The 17,131-nt window shown below is 44.5% G+C and overlaps 2 protein-coding genes across 3 annotated transcripts; both read right to left on the bottom strand.

Annotated features, from left to right (window-relative positions):
• Positions 1–613: 613 nt before the first annotated feature.
• On the bottom strand, positions 614–14,194 carry abi3a (ABI family, member 3a). 2 transcript variants are annotated; one of them, XM_048246977.1, is made up of 11 exons: positions 13,665–14,194; positions 12,668–12,838; positions 9,755–9,934; positions 8,485–8,546; positions 7,587–7,682; positions 6,920–7,215; positions 5,004–5,120; positions 4,107–4,238; positions 3,446–3,541; positions 2,382–2,504; positions 614–1,967 (listed from the first exon to the last, which is right to left on the bottom strand). In XM_048246977.1, exons 1-11 carry the CDS (start codon positions 13,794–13,796, stop codon positions 1,804–1,806), a joined length of 1,569 nt encoding a protein of 522 aa, XP_048102934.1. In that variant the 5' UTR covers positions 13,797–14,194; the 3' UTR covers positions 614–1,803. The 2 variants fall into 2 exon arrangements, with proteins under 2 accessions (XP_048102934.1, XP_048102935.1); XM_048246978.1 differs by lacking the exons at positions 3,446–3,541; positions 4,107–4,238.
• A 422-nt stretch (positions 14,195–14,616) lies between these two features.
• Positions 14,617–15,946, bottom strand: LOC125296811 (Ig-like V-type domain-containing protein FAM187A). The gene has a single exon (XM_048246901.1). It carries the CDS (start codon positions 15,935–15,937, stop codon positions 14,684–14,686), a length of 1,254 nt encoding a protein of 417 aa, XP_048102858.1. The 5' UTR covers positions 15,938–15,946; the 3' UTR covers positions 14,617–14,683.
• Positions 15,947–17,131: the final 1,185 nt, after the last annotated feature.

Genomic DNA, 17,131 nt, shown 5'->3' with positions numbered 1-17,131 from the left:
GAAGTTGATTTACACAGCGGCCCCACCTTGTGAAATGGGCTAATTACACTGGATTGACAGCAAGTATTTGTGTGAGACTATGTAGCAAGAGACACAGCAATTTAGACAACAGTTTAAAATAATAATTACTTCTTTGAACACTGCAGTTTGCCAACACATAGATAAGTAAGCTGTGGTAATATTCGAGGGGACACTGAATACAGAAGTGAAAATGTAGTCTAATCGGTGAAATTCTCCAGAAACTGGTCAGATTTTTGACCTTTGCCTTTGACCTGTGGGCCGGTAACCACAGAGAGCCTGTAACGGCAGCAATGTAGTTAGCTTCAATTAACACCCGGATCTACTTATATGGGCAAAGATGGCCGTTTTTGGTTCTTGCCACACCTATGGCCACACCTCCCATGTCATGACGAACAGCTCACACTCACAGCTGACACACACACCCAGAACACAATTCTAATGACCTTTCATAACCTGTAAGTGTTGCTCAGGACGGTGTCTGTTGCTGTTCTCATCAGCAGCTGTTGTGTGTGTAGGTTTTTCATCTGTTCACATAAACTGTCAATTAAATTAATGTAAATGAAACAGACTTTTTACATAGAATTAAGCCCTTTATTTTCCTTCAATTAAACATCATAACATTTTTTCTTCTTCTTTTTTTTAAATGCAGAAAGACATCTGCAAACAATTGTTAAGCACAAGTGATGTTGTTAACGTTAATGTAAGTTAACGTCTTACATGTGCGTACAATATGCCTGTGGAAATTGCCAACTTGCACAGATTTCTTGAAAACTATATTTACAAAATTAATTTATCTTTACAAAATATATATTAATTTATTTTAGTTTGCGTCACACCGAGAAAATTAGTTTGACTACAAATGAACTCCTGCTGACTCCTGAGAAACCAGCAAGGAAAAATCCCCTGTAGCAGTCTATACTTTAAGCCATGGCTGTGAAATTGACCTGTTGAGAAAGACTGAGCAGACTGCCCAGCTGCTGTGTGTACCGTAATTGTAAAACTGCCCTAGCTTGTTCTGTAGAAGGCAAAAGGGAATTTATAGGGATTGTGTTAAATGATCTGGCACTAACTTTGTAATTACAACCCATCACTAATGTCTCAGGACTTGTCCTTAGTCTCAGGATGAAGACAAACACAACATGGGCAGCATACATACAGCACTTCTCTCAATGGCTGTGACAGCTAGGACAGTCTAAATGCTAGGAAGTGGAGAGGTTTGCTACAGCAAAGATATAGTTGTTATCCTTTCTTGGGTATTCTGACAGTTTGACTATCATGTTTTTGTATGTGTGTTGTGAGTGTGCCTGTTTCTAACCTCTGCCTGACTGATGCCCTGATGAAAAGTTCAAACAAAATAAAAAGTTAAATCAGGATTTTTAAGTTATGGGTATTAACAATGTGTGCTAGAGATTGACCAGTGTGCTTTTAAACATGAGATGGACAAGGTTTTCATTTCACTTATAGTGATGTGTCTTTAACTCTTGTGGCATTCAAGTCATCAAACTCCACAAACTTTGGTCTAAACCTCTTGCCCCAGCACACACCATACATACATACAGTACATACATTACATACATACATACATACATACATACATACATACATACAGACAGACAGACATACAGACACACACTTACAGTGAAACTTTCTGCCAAAGAAAATGTTTCAATAATTACTTACTGAGCTTTTAAGCTTAACACCTAATCACATTTGTAATTTCCTGTGATTTACAGAAGATTATTGCCATGTTGTGTGTATTCATAGGCAGACGCTCTGCCCTAGTTATGTAGCCGGCTGCACATAATTCCCAGGGAAGTATCCCTGCACTCCGTTCAACACTCCTTCACACCAGCCATCCTCGTTTTTGCTCACGACATAGATGATATCTCCCTCCTTGAAGGCCAAGTCGCCAGCGTTGCCTGCCTCGTAGCTGTACAGCGCCACCACTGTGCAAGTCAAGGAACAGCAGTGTGATTATTAGCCAGTGACAGAGACTCCCATTAACCATTGGCCAGCAGGGGGCACCAGAGTGCATCATTTGTAGGAAGAGGACTGAATTTCATCAGGTTTTTACCCTGATGTATTTGTATTCAGGTCAGGACAGACATTAGAGAGATACTGATTCAGTCCTATTAAACATATCAATAGCACAGAGTGGGGCCATTTAAGTTTATCATATAAACAACTAAACAAATGATGTCATGTTCCAGAAAAGAGCATGCAAGTGCACGCACGCAAGCACGCACGCACGCACACACACACACACGCACATTAATGCATGGGTGAATACACACATCCAAACAATGTGGCTTTTGGGTGTGGTCCATGCACCATAGACATGGCAGAGGAAGAGGTCCTACCTTTCTCGAGGTAATTAGCTGGGACAGCTGTGTCGTAGTCCACGGGGGGCGGAAGAGGTGGCATGTCATCAAAGCCATCAAAGCAGTCAAGAGGTGGCGGTGGTGGTGCAGGAATCTCCAGATCTACCGTACACGGAGAGCACCCATTAACACCCTCACCCCAGAACTGAACACGCAAGCTCTGAACACAAAAGCCATAGCATGTCATCATGTGTGTAGTCGTGACATGGAGACGTTTCCCCTTCTACACGCGTGGATCATGTTGCTAATTCATACATCACAGTATATGTACATGCATTCACATGTAATCAAAGACACATGGAAGAGCTGTGACTCACTCTGTTGTGCTCTAAACCCAAGTTTAAATGTCGCCCATCAGAATCAGTTGAGCATTTACTACAGATATCCTCCATCCTGATGATTTATAAACTAGCTGTAGAGGCCTGATGAATGTCCATGTTCCTTCACCATAGCTGAAACACTCGTGCCAAACTCATCAAAGCCCACATCTATAGGCCTATCACACTGCTACCGCACGCATCTCACTGGACTCAGCTGGCTAGTTTTTAATTAGCAGAATGAATCGATGCATACAATTATTGCGTAACTACACACATTCATCATGCACTAATTATGTTATAGATTGGATTGTAGGCTACTTTAATGTGGTCACCATTACTGCACGACACACTGCAACTCAGTTCTGCATTTGGATCATTTCATCCAAACCGATAGCGGGGATGAAGTTGCACGTTTCCTTAGCAGTGCTGATGTCGCACCACACACCAAATCTCGTCAGCAGCTGAAAATATGCAACCGTATTATAACAACAGGACGCTTTGTAGCCTATATTTATTTCCAAACTCCATGACAGATAAACTTGATCTCTGCACAGAAATTGCAGTAAAAGCTTTTTTTCCCCGGCGGCCTCTCAGGCACGTAGACCCCAACCACCAGTGGCCCAGGCGGCATCAGCTTGCCAAATGTTCACACCTGCGTTGCCGCTAGCTACAGATGCCCTGGGGCAGCCGTCAGGGACAGGCGGGCGAGTGGGCAGGACTCACCCAGGTGCTCCAGGCGGGCAGGAAGCTTGGTCAGAGGGCTCAGCGAGGCGGGCGGTGCGGACGGGGGAGGGTATGAGGGAGGAGGTGGGATCATGACTGACCCAGAGGCACAAACAAGCACAGTGTAAAGCAGCAGCATTACCACAAAACAACACAAGCATTATGCATTAGGACACCTACATATCCAGACTATCCGCTATAAGCCAATTCACTTTATTACTGACATATCTGACACACTGTAACTTCACTCCTACATTATTTTACACAATAGGCTACACTTAAGGAAATAAGCATCAAATTATTACTGTATTGGGGAAAAGTACACGTAAAACTGTATTCAATATGAATCATATGCATAGTTCTTCTCTATTTACCATACAATATACTCCTAGACTACAGTACGTTAGTCTAAATCCCTCTGATGCGTACATTAGTCTAAATCCCTCTGATGAGTATGCTAGTCTAAATCCCTCTGATGAGTATGTTAGTCTAAATCCATCTGATGAGTATGTTAGTCTAAATCCCTCTATGAGTGCATTAGTCTAAATCACTCTGATGAGAATGTTAGTTTAAATCCCTCTATGAAAATATGTTAGTCTAAATCCCTCTAATGAGTGCGCTAGTCTAAATCCTGGTCCCATGTGGGGGCCACTGGTCTTACGTGATTGGACACCGGGCAGGAAGAGCGAGCGCGTGTAGAGGGAGCGTGTGCTGGGGCCCATGCGCACCCTCAGTGAGAGTGAACGTGCACTTGGGGGGTGGCGGCGAACGCGAGAACGCCTCGTGCGAGGAGCTAAGCCACAGACAGGAAGAGACACAGAGACAGAGACAGAGACAGAGAGAGACCTCAAAAGGTCAAAAGTCAAACTGACTGGCTGACCAGCAGAGGCATGAGCAGACCGTGCATGTAGAGCAAAGTTTATGGTTCAACATAAACACATTTAACCTAAAGACACTCAAAATGAGTTTGTGTGCAAGTCGTGCAAGTTCATGATTAATTGAAATAGTCATTAATTAAATAAGTCATAAATAAGTCACACACTTCACAGTCACAGTTTCACATGCCACTGCACTTTGCATTCTAGCTTCAACATTATTCCTCATTTTGTAAGACACTTTTAATAAGAGAGTGTGCTGCATGAGTACATGTAAATTGAATGTAAATGTACAGTAACTCCATATGAGGTGTAGACAGTGAGTTACACAGTGGGGGTACCATAATAGGTTCTTAAACCTCAGGTTCACCACCACAAAGCTCTTCACATATAGTGATGATTTTCCATGTTTGTGTCACCTATGCAAACAGTTTCTGTTGCAACGTTAATGCTTTTTTGTGTTGCATCATGCAGCAGCTTGCGGCAGCTTACAAAAGCACAGAAACACAGACTGCCAAACCTGTAAGGAGGTGAGACACTGACAAACCTGATTACACATTTTGTCGAGAAAATAAATAAATTGCACATAGCAAATCACAAGTCAACAAGCAGGTAATTTAACAAGACCCAGGAGTGGACCCAGCTTGTGTAGGAGGGACCGGGCTCCAGGGACAGCTGGCTACCTTCAATCTCGTCCAATGGTGGGATAGGGGGAGGAGGAAGGTCAGAGCAATCACTGATTGGGGGAGGGAGGGCATCATCCATGAGAATGGGAGGGGGGAAGCCGTTCTCCTCTGCCACTGGCACACAGGAAAGAAGACTTTTTATTCACCATGCAAGAGCAACATGCAACATGCAACCTAAAACAGAGATCTTCAAGCCTGTATATAATCATTCACACCCAAACTCATCGTCAAGTTTTTAGCATGATATACTATGTACCAGTCAGTTCTTTAATGGTTTGTAAAACCCTTTTCCATTTAATTCTGTCTAACTTAACATCATCATACTACACGAATAACAGTATGGCAGATTATTTTTTTTTTGCAACCTGAGATGTGAGAGCATGACAGTTATGTTTTGTGCCAGAGTGCTTTATTTTGATGACTAATTTCCGTGATTAAAGCATCTTGCGTTTCTAACAGGAGGCTGAGTGTTCTCGTTTCCTGTATTTGGGCGTAGGAACTTCCAGCCACAGTTAACTTAAGTACAAGCGCCACCACAATCCTCAAAGTCTCGTGCCTGTGCCTGCGTCTGAACAGAGGGGTGGAATTTGACAACTGCTCATGATGCAACATCGGAATGCCATGAATAGGAATGAGGAATGAGGAATAGTTTAAAACGTGGCTGTCCGCATGAAGTCCGTTAAGCAGGAGGGTTATTCATAAAAATAACATTAATGGCAATTAGTGCAATGGGCCCTAAATCAAATGAGGGGCAAAGTGCAAAGTCAGTCAATGAGCAAAGTGTCTTGTGCATAGGGTGACCAGATGAGAATCGGTGAAATTCGGGAAAACAAAGGGGGGGGGGGGGGGGGTCACGTGACTATGGTTGGCATGACACGCATATGATAACTCTGCACCAATTATTCTATTGTTCAGAAATTCCACTGTCTGTCTTAATAATTACAATTATGAACTCAAATGTCATTATGAAAAAACAAACACAATGACTGCGCTTTAACAGTATGTGTAAATCAGGATTTACATACCGGTAATACTTGTAACACTAATAGGCCTACTACTCTATGGCAATATTTTTTTTTATTATTATTTATAAACTAAACTGTCAGCAATTAAGAAATCACAATGATTGTGTTGTTGTAGCTTCGTGTCAACAATGGATGAAAATGAGCTTATTTTTTTAAAGATACAATAGGGACTGCTGCAGCCAATGAGCAGCCGACGGGAGCAGGCTGCAGGATGACTCAACCACCAAGAACAGTTTTTAATGTTCTATCAGACAATAACTGCTCCAAATTCTGCTCTAGCATAATTTTCGGGACAATAAGGGCAGGATTTGGGATTCGGGACAACTGCTTGGATTTCGGGACTGTCCCGAATTCTCTGGGACGTCTGGTCACCCTATGTATGAACTGTATGTGTGTGTGGGAGCATGCTGACCCATCAGTGTTTGTGCCTAGTATTCTTGCTCATGGTATTAATATAGCAAAGAGATTTTGTCTCGTTATTATAATAGTGTACGTTAGACTTTAAGACTTTGCACTTTGCCCATCACCTAACTTAGGGCCCTATGACAGCTACGACTTTAAAAGAGATAGTAAACCTCTGAAAATGGCTTTTAGTGATAAGATGAATGTTAACAGGACTTCCCAAATGATAACAATAAGACTGTGTCCCTTAAATGGCCTGCTGACGGAATGCACTGCGAGTTTTGAACCACGACATCCAGATGGGTGCTATACATTGGTGGTGGATTAGTGAGGTTCCCGATAAAGAGCTACATAAATGTAATGGGTTGTTGTTAATAATAATAATAATAATAATAATAATAATAATAATGCTCTGCCTAAATGGAATGGATTGTTGTTGTTGTTGTTTGTGCAGTGTTATGGCAGAAGATGTCGATGTAGGCCTACCTGTCTCCAGAGGTGGGGCGGGTGGAGGCGGGGGCAGCGAAGCCTCCACAGGGGGTGGTGGTGGCGGAGGGGGGGGAGGCGGAGCGGCCACTTCCGCAGAGTCTGCAGCGGGGGGCAGCGGAGGAGGGGGCGGGATGAAGTCCTGGACCTCGGCCGTGCCGCCGCCGCTACCACCGTCCTCGTCCATCAGTGGCGGCGGTAGCAGAGAGTCGTCCTCCAGTAGCGTACTGGTGATGTCAGGTTCGGCGGGCAAGCTGGGCACCACCGGTGGGGCCACGGCCTTGCCAAAACTAGATCTGGAGGACGGAGAGTGGACAGTTGGGTACATCGACTGGAAATCACACAAAATCTACAGTAGCATTTAAACAAGCCGTTTTCATGCCTCAGATGAATCCTAGAGGCAGAGTAGAGATCTATTGCAGTAACTTTCAAGAGAAGTAACCTATACACACACATTACATCAGATGGCATCTGTATTGATAGTGTGGATAGTATCTAGACTGAAATCATTACAAATAAAAACAAAAGCCAGTGAAATACCACACAAAACTCAATATAGTGAGCAACAGCCTTTCATGCTGCCAGACAAGTCCATGCATACAACCCAACATGTTTAGTCAATATTTCCAAGCCATGGCTTCACAGCACACACATGTGAGAGTCTTACCCAGTGGAGCGGTCACTAAGAGATGTGAGTGATGCGCCACGGGACATCGTCGGGGCAACCGGGCACTGGACAGGTTCAAGCGGCCGACTATTTCTCCTGTTTTGGCACATGCACGTACGTACACACACACACACGCACGCACACACACACACATATTATTATGCATTTTACTATTATTTCTCTTGTTTTGGCATGTGAGCACGCACCCACACACACACATTATTATGCTCTCTCTCTTTCTCTCTCTCTCTCTCTCTTGTACAGTACTTACCCACACCCACACACCTGAATTCCTTTTGAAGTACTCCCCAAAGTCTGTTTACAGCTATTAATGAGATCAACTAGTCCCAATTATACCAGCACTTACTATGCTCTCTCAACATTTTGATCAGTTTTGAACATATGAACTTTCCACATGCCAAAACATAGGTTAGAGAAACGTAAATGTGAACAGTTAGAGCAACGTGAACTGTCTCTTGGTATGGCAAGGTTTGTGACAATTACAGACAAAGGAAGTCAGCAAGAGAGGTGAGGCAAAATTAACTTCCTGTCTGAGAACCCTTCAGAGTGAAAAAAAAACAGGAAATGCAACTTCACAGCATCCTACACTTTCAAACCAATCATCCTCCCTGTAACACAGTTGTGGCCTACTTCACGATTCATAAGAAAGTGTGAGTGTTGTTCATAGATACGGTGTTATAAAAGTATGTATGAAACTCTGATAAATACAGCAATGCCTAGGTATTAGGTAACTTTCATAGAGCTAATAGTGGTTAACCAAATGTAGAGTCCATGAAGATAGTAGTCAGCATTAGCATCAGTTTTTGTCAGTTCAGCATTGCCTTGTCGGCTTGTCTGTGTTCGCTATACTACCAGCTCTGGATGAGAGGGCACCTACCCAAGCGTGCCACCGGGCTTGCGTGTCATGGTGGCTGTTCGGGCCACCTGGTTCCCGGAGTCCTGTGAGAGAGAGGAGGAGAAGCACAGATGAGCTGCAGGGCTCTGGGCTGCTGACGCCAGTCACACAGGAGCTGGATGAGGCCAGTGAGATGAGGAGCTGGCTCTGGGCATTACAGAGGGACCAGATCTCTTGTGGACAGGATGGTTAATAGGCTTTTTAGATTGTAAACATCTGCCAGTCGCTGACAAATAAGTGGTCGAATTCACAGCCTCTCAATAGTAAGTCATTGTTGTGCATCAGAAATGTACCAGCCACATTCACATTTAAGCAGTACTTGGCTGACGGCTGCATGGTGCCAATATCCAAACTGTGAATCATCTAGCTGCTGACAAATAAATGGTCAAATTCAACAGCCAATCAACAGTAAGTCATCACTGTGTGTCAGAAATCTACCAGCCATGTTCGCATTTTAACAGCACTTGGTTGGTGGCTGCATGGTGGCAATATCCAAACTCTGTCACAGCAGGCCTACAATGAAAATATCAAATGTAGGTAAGGTATGCAAGGACCTTTCATGAACTTCAGTGAGAATAAGAAATCGCCAAAAAAAAGAACCCCTCTGATAGAATGTTTTTGTATGCCAGTCTGTATGTTTAATTTTGCATGCATACTTGTAGGGCTTCTTGTTTGTCTTGTTGTGTGTTTTTGTGTGGACGAGAAAGAGAGTTTGTGTGTGTGTGTGCGTGTGCGTGTGTGTGTGTGTGTGTGTGTGTGTGTGTGTGTGCTCTCCGTAAAGGAGAAGAGGACTTGTAAGGGCATCAATGAGACGGCTTAGCCCCGGCAGCACTAATTAGTGCCTCTCGCTGTTTTTTCCCACGCTGTGGCAGACTGTCAGCTCATTGTGCTGCTCTGTGTGTGTGTGTGTGTGTGTGTGTGTGTGTGTGTGTGTGTGTGTGTTTGATTACTAATTGAGGTCAGAATCCCTTCAGTGAGCGGATGTGGTAGTCAGAGAGACTAATAAAATTGAGTCTGCTAACGCTGCATAGGCACAATATCAAGGGACCAATTTTGCATGGATCTCTTTTAAAATGAATGACACAACACACAATACATGAAATTAGTAGTATCCTTCATTTGACTATGTCATGACTAAATAAAGCACAATTATTATTTTTTTCACCATACATTACACCTACACATAGCCTAATCGTCTCTTTCAAACATCCTGAAGTATAGCCAAAAGAAACGCAGCAGAAGGGTTTCTCACCTTCATTCCATGCCCGAGTGAGTCTAGACTGGCATAGGAGATGGGCGTGCGGGTGTACTTGGTTTTGGGCTCTTTGCCTGTTGCCGGGGGGATGACCTTGTGGCTGCGAGGCACCCTCTTTGCTGCCGTGAAAACGCCAATCTCCCTGCGAGCCACTTTCTCTCTGTGCATGTCCACTGTCTGCGGGGGGAAAAGACAAAGCCGACATTTCAAAAAAGTTTTTCAAGAATGCACTCCTTTACTTTGAAATCCTACACGGCTGTGTGGACGGTGTCAAAACCCCACTCACTTCTATGTGTCTTTTTTAATCCACAAATAAATGCACAAATAAATGCATCATTTCATGGATGAGGGACATTCCTAGTGCTTTTTTAAACTTTTAGGAATTAGAGTACCAATGATGCGTCTTGCTTGCTATTTTTCCCATAATACACCAGGCTAATTTATAGCCAGACATCAAGTAACCAAGGCCACGCCAATGACCGGATCAGCCATTTCCTCAAAACGCCAACCTCTGCATAGTATACTGGGGCTGCTAAAGCAGGGACCCCTTTTTTTATTTGGTGCCCCTTTTGTAGCGCACCCCTTCCTGGGTGCGACACTAGACAATGGGCGACATCAATCACGGCGAGTGCTTCAGCTCCCTCGCGGAAGAACAGTGGGCGTCATTCATACGAGGGCCTCCGAGCCGAGCCGGGCCCTCCAGGGCTCCCTCCGTCCCCAAAGCGTGCCTCAGGTGACCTGGTTGGTGAGGCTGGGCACGGAGAGAGAGCTGGAATGCCCGCGGCCCCTGCCAGGGCTTTGGGGACAACGGACGGTGGGAGTGGAGAGGAGAGGAGGAGGAGGAGGAGGAAGAGGAGGAGGAGGAGGAGGAGGAGGGAGGAGGAGGAGGAGGAGGGAGGGGAGGAGGAGGAGGAGGAGGAAGAGGAGAGGAGGAGGAAGAGGAGGAGGAGGAGGAGGAGGAGGAGGAGGAGGGGAGGGGGAGGAGGAGGAGGAGGAGGAGGAGGAGGAGGAGGAGGAGGAGTGGTTGGCTATAGGCTATTCTCCTGAGGGCGAGGGCCCAAAAGTGGGTGCGGGAATCAAGCACTGGGCTGGGAGGCAGACACTGGAGGCTTCCATCACACAGAGACCCAGGGGAGAGGAGGAGGGGAGTGGGGGAACAGAGCCGAGCAGAGGGGGAGGGGAGAAGGGGAGCGTACGGATAAGCTGTGGGTGGTATGGAACTGGGGATGGCTGAGACTGGTGGCTGTAATGGCTTTTCCCACAACCCCCCCTCTGAATTAAGTGGGCAAACAAGGACATTTGGTGGGTGTATCACACAAAAAAAAATAAACTCAGGGAAACAAACTGCCTCGCTGCTTATGAATGCTGTCAGCAGGAACGGTCATGGTTGGCTGCATTGTGAAATCTAAGTTTTTTTCTCAACTTATCTCAAGTAGAAAAAAATAAAACCACAAGAGATGGCGGATGCAACCTCGTGGGAAACAGAAGTTCAACACTTACTGACCTTTACTAACAACTCTACTGTTTAAAGCAGTCACTTCCAAAGTTTAGAACTTATTAAATGGCTCAGTCTTTCATTGCATATTTAGAACCTTACATAGTTGCATTAAGTATTTCCTGTTGTAGATCAATAAAATGCATGTAAGCCTTCAATGATGTTAATCTGAAAGGATAGTTAAAAGTATTTCTTTAAGAGCTTTATCTGTCCCATGCCTTTTATTGCATTTATCTGAATGTGTCCTTGTCCAGTGAATGTACATTAGTGATGAGTGCACAGAATACACAGTGATAATGACAAGCTTCACCTTCTTACCGGTCCTTAGGAATAATTACAGATGAGGAATTACTTACCACATAAGTTAACTGTCATATTTAAAATTGACGTCTATAGCTACATCTATATCTGAGTAAGCACTATTCAGCTTTTAAGAATACTAAAATCCTGATGGAACATTTGCTCTACCCATAATCTTATATTGTATCTTAACCCTTAAAGGAATACCGTCACACTGGTGTGACGGGAATGTTGAGAAATGAACGTTCTAAAGAATATCTGGGTTCATTGAATTCAACATAGAATTTTAGAACCTTCAATTGTTGCGGAACTTAGAACGTTCAAAAACCTACACCTTTAAGGGTTAAGAAGTAGTTTAGTTGGCACTGCACCGCATAATGGCATCACCCAGGTGGGTCATACACATTGGAGGTGGTTAGTAAGGTCCCTCATTAAATGTAAAGTGCTTTGGGTGCCTTAAAAAAGCGCTATATGCAATGTGTTATTGTTGTTGCTGTTGTTATTGTTATTAACCAACTTCACATATCATGTAGTTACATTTTTGATACTTATTTAGCTCTTCTGTATCCTCTCTAGTAAATCTTTCACATTTAAAAACCCTTGACCTTGAACCCTGGTGTCTATTTGGACCATGCAGTCTGTCTGCTTTAATGTCTGTTTTTTTTTGTTTTGTTTGTTTGTTTGTTTTTTTAATGGAAACAGGACCCCACAGATTCCAAAGCGCAGTATCAGGTGTTACTAAATCCTTTGTGCAAGCACTGACAATCGAGCTGATGGCGAACGCAACACTGATGGGATTTGTAGTGGCTGGTTGACACAGAGGAGTAATCAAGTGGGAGGGTTGCCGGTTCGAACACCGACCAGGAACAGCTGAAGTGCAAGGCACCTAACCCCTCACTGCTCCCTGAGCGCCGCTGTTGATGCAGGCAGCTCACTGCGCGGGGATTAGTGTGTGCTTCACCTCACTGTGTGTACACTGTGTGCTGAGTGTGTTTCACTACATCACGGATTGGGATAAATGCAGAGACTAAATTTCCCCTCACGGGATCAAAAGAGTATATATACTTATATACTTATACTATATACCTGAATCGCGACACAGTCTTTGCCATTACCTGTCCGATGAGATTGACCGAGGACTCCATCTGGCACAGCTGGGAGGTCTGGGCTTCCAGGAGCTTCAGGACACTGCTGGCCATGTTGCTGATCTGATAGGCCACGCTGGCCAGGGACTGGGTCGTGAAGGCCTTGGTCTCCTCCAGAGCTTTCTGGGATTCATCTCCTGCCTGCGGAGAACCAGAACGACAAAGGTATGCATCACTGTCACCAATTCAATTACAGATCTGCAGAGGACACTCAGGGGGCTGGGGACATCTGTGAATAAATCATGTGACTACACACACCACTTTAGCATGATGTGAACACAATTATTTTCACCTCCAAAAAAAACAGGTGTTGCCTGTCTCTCAGTTTTGCACCAGCAGAGATAACGCTCACAGTTGTGTCAAACCTCTGGTGTTTTGCTCCGTATCGTGCAACCATCGACACTTCCTCTTCTGCATAGGAGACTGCTGCATTTCTCTTAAGTAGCACTGTCAAGCACATGCAACTAATCTATGAGATGCAACAAAGTGAAAGTCAGGTACAGACCCCAGAGGGAAGTCTCACCTTCATAAACCCATCTGATGACATACAGAAGCATACTGTCTGTGAATTAATTTACTGTTAGGCAAACATGCTGCTCTAAGAGGAAGCCGGAATCACCAGCCATCAAGACATTGACGACAGCTTGTTCTGAACCTCTGTGGTTTTAATGACATGTTCCTGAAAACAGAAAGAGGTTTTCTTTCATTTCTTCTTTAGGGGTTATTTGCAGAACAGCTAGATGCAGTGCAGACTATTTATGAAGTAGCCTACTACAGAATTCCCCTCACTCACACACATCACTATTAATTTGTCACTTTATATTTTGTTATACTCCATTAACCTTCAGAGGAGAATGTTAGGCCTATTCATAAACAAGGCAGATTGACATCTCCATAGCAGAGATGTCACTGTCCACGCTTATCAAAAATTTGGCAGCTCAGTTTTACAGTTCAAAGAAGTTCTCACCTCGAGATAGTTTTTCTCGCAGTAGTCCGCCACATTGTACAGGTTTGTGTAGTTTTCCAAAAGAGCCTGTCTTGCGGACGGCGCTTCTTGAAGTATTTTGACTACTTCTTCGGTGTAGTTTTGATCCTTCATCACAATCGTCTTGAATTCCCGCAGAAAATCATTCACCAACGGCGCGTCATGAAAGATGCGTTAAGCTTGTAGAGGGGCTGAGCCGCCCAGCCTTTGACGTTGTCTCAATGAGGAAAGAGAACTTGACAGTCAAAGCGAGAAGGATTTCGTGACAGCGCGCAGCGAGCTACAGACCGCAAGTTCTGTTTCACTCTTGCTCGCAGTGAACACTTTTGATCTACACAGTACACTGTCTGTCCTAAAACTAGCATTAATAAACGAATAGATTACTGCAATTTATCCCGTGCTATACAATTGTGAAAATGAACAGGCCAAATCCATGTTCCGCTCATTATAGCCTAACTGAAATCATTGTCCTATACATTTTTACTTTCTTCTTTGAGCTATATCACAGATGGATCTAATGAATGACGAGATAGGGAACGACGTCTCTGTAACTGGATCGCCTACAGGGGCCACCAAAGATATCCGATGTAGACTCACACAGCCTCTCATCTCCACCTGTTGGCATGAAACAGTTACTGAACTTTGGTCCAGCTTTGGTCAAACTGAATGAAGGCCTGATTTAAAGTCTCCAGTGAGGTTTACTTGTGGTTAGATGCTTTTGAAAACGTTATTCTCTGGGATTATCTTCTTTCTGTCTCTTTCACTGGGTTCTTTTCATTGACAATCAATGCTAATTAATGATTACACAATGTATTTGGTAATGGTGGCTGCAAACTAATATAGAGAGAAACTTAAGTAAGGGAACCAAAACAAGTAGGTTTCATTATACTTTTAATAAATAATAAAAAAAAAACTTTAAACAAAACACCACAAATTCTCAGCCTCATCAACAAATAAAGAAAATATTTATCTGTGTATAGTCAAATAAAAAACAACCAAAGCTAGACTAAAGCCATCCTCTTGACTTTTGCTGTGCTCCAAAAAAACTGCCCTAAAACTATGAAGAGAAACACCGCTGTGAGCACCGCATAGCACGTGAAGATGATCTTGAGAGCGTACAGGGACTCTGGGTCTGTCAGGAGGCGCTGACGGGCCAGGCGCTGGTACACCCCCAGCCTGATCTCAGCGGCACGCTTTCCCTGAAGCCAGCAGTAGTAGGAGCCCTTATCCTCCAGCTGCACAGGCTGAAAGTGTAGGTGGTGGCCTGTGTCGATGAAGATGCGTGAGGTCTGGTTCAGGCCTTCCATACACTGAGAGCGGTAGAGAGGTGTGGAGTCTCTGTCCCAGGCTACTGCGTGCTCAGGCCTGGCCCCTGGGCAGGACAGGATGAGCTGGGAGTCTGCTGGGTGGTTGTGATAGTAAATGGGAACAGTGTCTGACAATGATGGTCGCTCACTGTAGCCGAGGAATTCCAGCAGGGTTTGGTGCTCCAGAGAGGAGGGTGGTTTTGGCGGGCAGGGGGCGTGGCAGCTCTTCACCCCCAGCTCAGCTGCATATTTGTCTCTGTCCAGGCTCAGAGCCTGGGGCACTGCTGAGGACCCACAGGACGTGACCTTGTCCGTCTCGTGGCGGTAGCGTACCTCCAGGTAGTCGCTCTGGACGTAACAGAGGCCTACACGCGTCTGCTCCCCTGGAACGTCACAGCGGTCGCACACTGACCACGACCAGAAACTGGTGAAGGCTTGGAAGAGTATACTGTCCCCAGATTTGACCGTTGCCACCCTGCGCTTCTTGCTCCACGGAAAGGAGACCTTCTTTACCTCCTGGACGTCCACATCATATCCGTAGAAGAAGTCTCCAGAAGCTGTTCCACAGAGGTAGTGGCCCGAGTCCGGCTCCTGCGCCCGGAAGATGAGCAGGCTGAAAAGTCGGATGGAAAACCGGCTCCGGAGCTCAGAACCCCGCCCCACACGTGACGAGTCGACCACAGATGTGCCCTGAAAATCGGTCAGTGCCCGGATGTCGGTGGAGCCCAGTTGTTTCTGGTAGAACCACACTACGTTGTGAGCCTCCTCAGGCTTGCAGTGGCAGGGCAACTCAATGGTCATGTCAGACAGGTAGGCTGCATTTTCAAAGACAAGAAATGCTGGACAAGCTTGGCTGGCAAAGATGTCCTCCTTATCCTCAGGGGCCTCATAAGCAACCAGTGTAGACAGTGCCGAGAGGGCAACGAGGAGCTGTGAGAGAAAGGTCATTTGAGGTTACCGGAAATCATCAAGGACTAAAATAACAAGAGAACTCTAGAATCATAGACTGTAAAAAAATCTAGAATGCTCAAACAGCCACTCAAAGGTTGTCATGGTAATCACTTAGCAGACCTCAGTGCCTTTATTGAGCAACATGCCTGGAACAATGATTATTTTTCACCAATCTCAAAGAACTATTTTGAGGTCAGTGCTGATTTTTTTTTTTATACAGTCTGGCCTGGACGTATCAAATCTAGCTCTGAGGACCATGCAGCCAGCAAACATTATTTTCTTACAACCTATTCCACCTACTACATCCACTCTCTTACAAGACAAATGAAACACCCACTTCAATCGGCCACTTCCTGAAATCAATTTCACTGATAACCCAGTCAGTGATATATGGGATCAATTTTATCTGCACACATGAAAGTTAATCTTGACTCAACTTCACTGACCCCAACTAGATCGGCACGTAACTTGGGCATTGTAATTGATGACCGACTTAACTTTTGAACATAGCTTCTATTACAAAATCATGTCAGTTTATGCTTTACAACATTAGGAAGATCAGACCTTATCTGACACAAGATTCCAGACAACTTCTTCAACTTCAGACCATGGTCATCTCTAAGCTGGACTATTGTAATTCACTATTAGCTGGCTTACCCGCTTGTGTAATAAGATCATTACAGCTGATTCAGAATGCTGGAGCACGCCTGGTCTTCAATCAGCCAAAGAGGACACATCGTAACTCCTCTCCTAGTTACTCTCCATTGGCTCCCTAGTAGCCAGAATTAAATTTAAATCTCTCACTTTGGCCTATAGGACACTGACTGGATCTGCTCCTAGTAATTTTAATTCAATTATCAAGCCTTACATCCCCAACCGCCCACTGCGGTCTTCTGATGAGCGTCTGTTAATGCTGACCAATCATAAAAACTATGTCTAATTCAAGACTCTATTCCTCAGTGGTTCCATGTTGGTGGAATGAGTTGCCCAGTGCTCTCCGTTCTTGTGGTAGTGTTGGGTCGTTTAAGAGGGGTCTAAAGACATTCCTGTTCAACATGTACTTAGTTGTTTAAGCGCTTATGTGTTATGGTTTGTATAATATTGTTTTATTTTCATTAGGTTGTTGATTAATCTGACATTATTGTTTATTATTGATATTCTCCTTAATGTAGTCTTACCATGTCATTGTTT

Source organism: Alosa alosa, chromosome 6 (genome assembly GCF_017589495.1).
Source record: "Alosa alosa isolate M-15738 ecotype Scorff River chromosome 6, AALO_Geno_1.1, whole genome shotgun sequence".
Taxonomy (NCBI): Eukaryota; Metazoa; Chordata; class Actinopteri; order Clupeiformes; family Clupeidae; genus Alosa; species Alosa alosa.
Note: the sequence above shows the minus strand (reverse complement) of the source record. Positions and strands in the feature narration are given on the sequence as shown.

Excerpts from the sequence above, each read along its gene's own strand:
- abi3a (XM_048246977.1), bottom strand. The coding sequence starts at position 13,796 with ATGAAGGATCAAAACTACACCGAAGAAGTAGTCAAAATACTTCAAGAA. Across the intron at positions 5,121-6,919 it reads CGCCCCACCTCTGGAGACAG|TGGCAGAGGAGAACGGCTTC; the intron begins GTAGGCCTACAT and ends CCTGTGTGCCAG. Across the intron at positions 3,542-4,106 it reads CCTGCCCGGTGTCCAATCAC|TCATGATCCCACCTCCTCCC; the intron begins GTAAGACCAGTG and ends CCTCTGGGTCAG.
- LOC125296811 (XM_048246901.1), bottom strand. The coding sequence starts at position 15,937 with ATGACCTTTCTCTCACAGCTCCTCGTTGCCCTCTCGGCACTGTCTACA.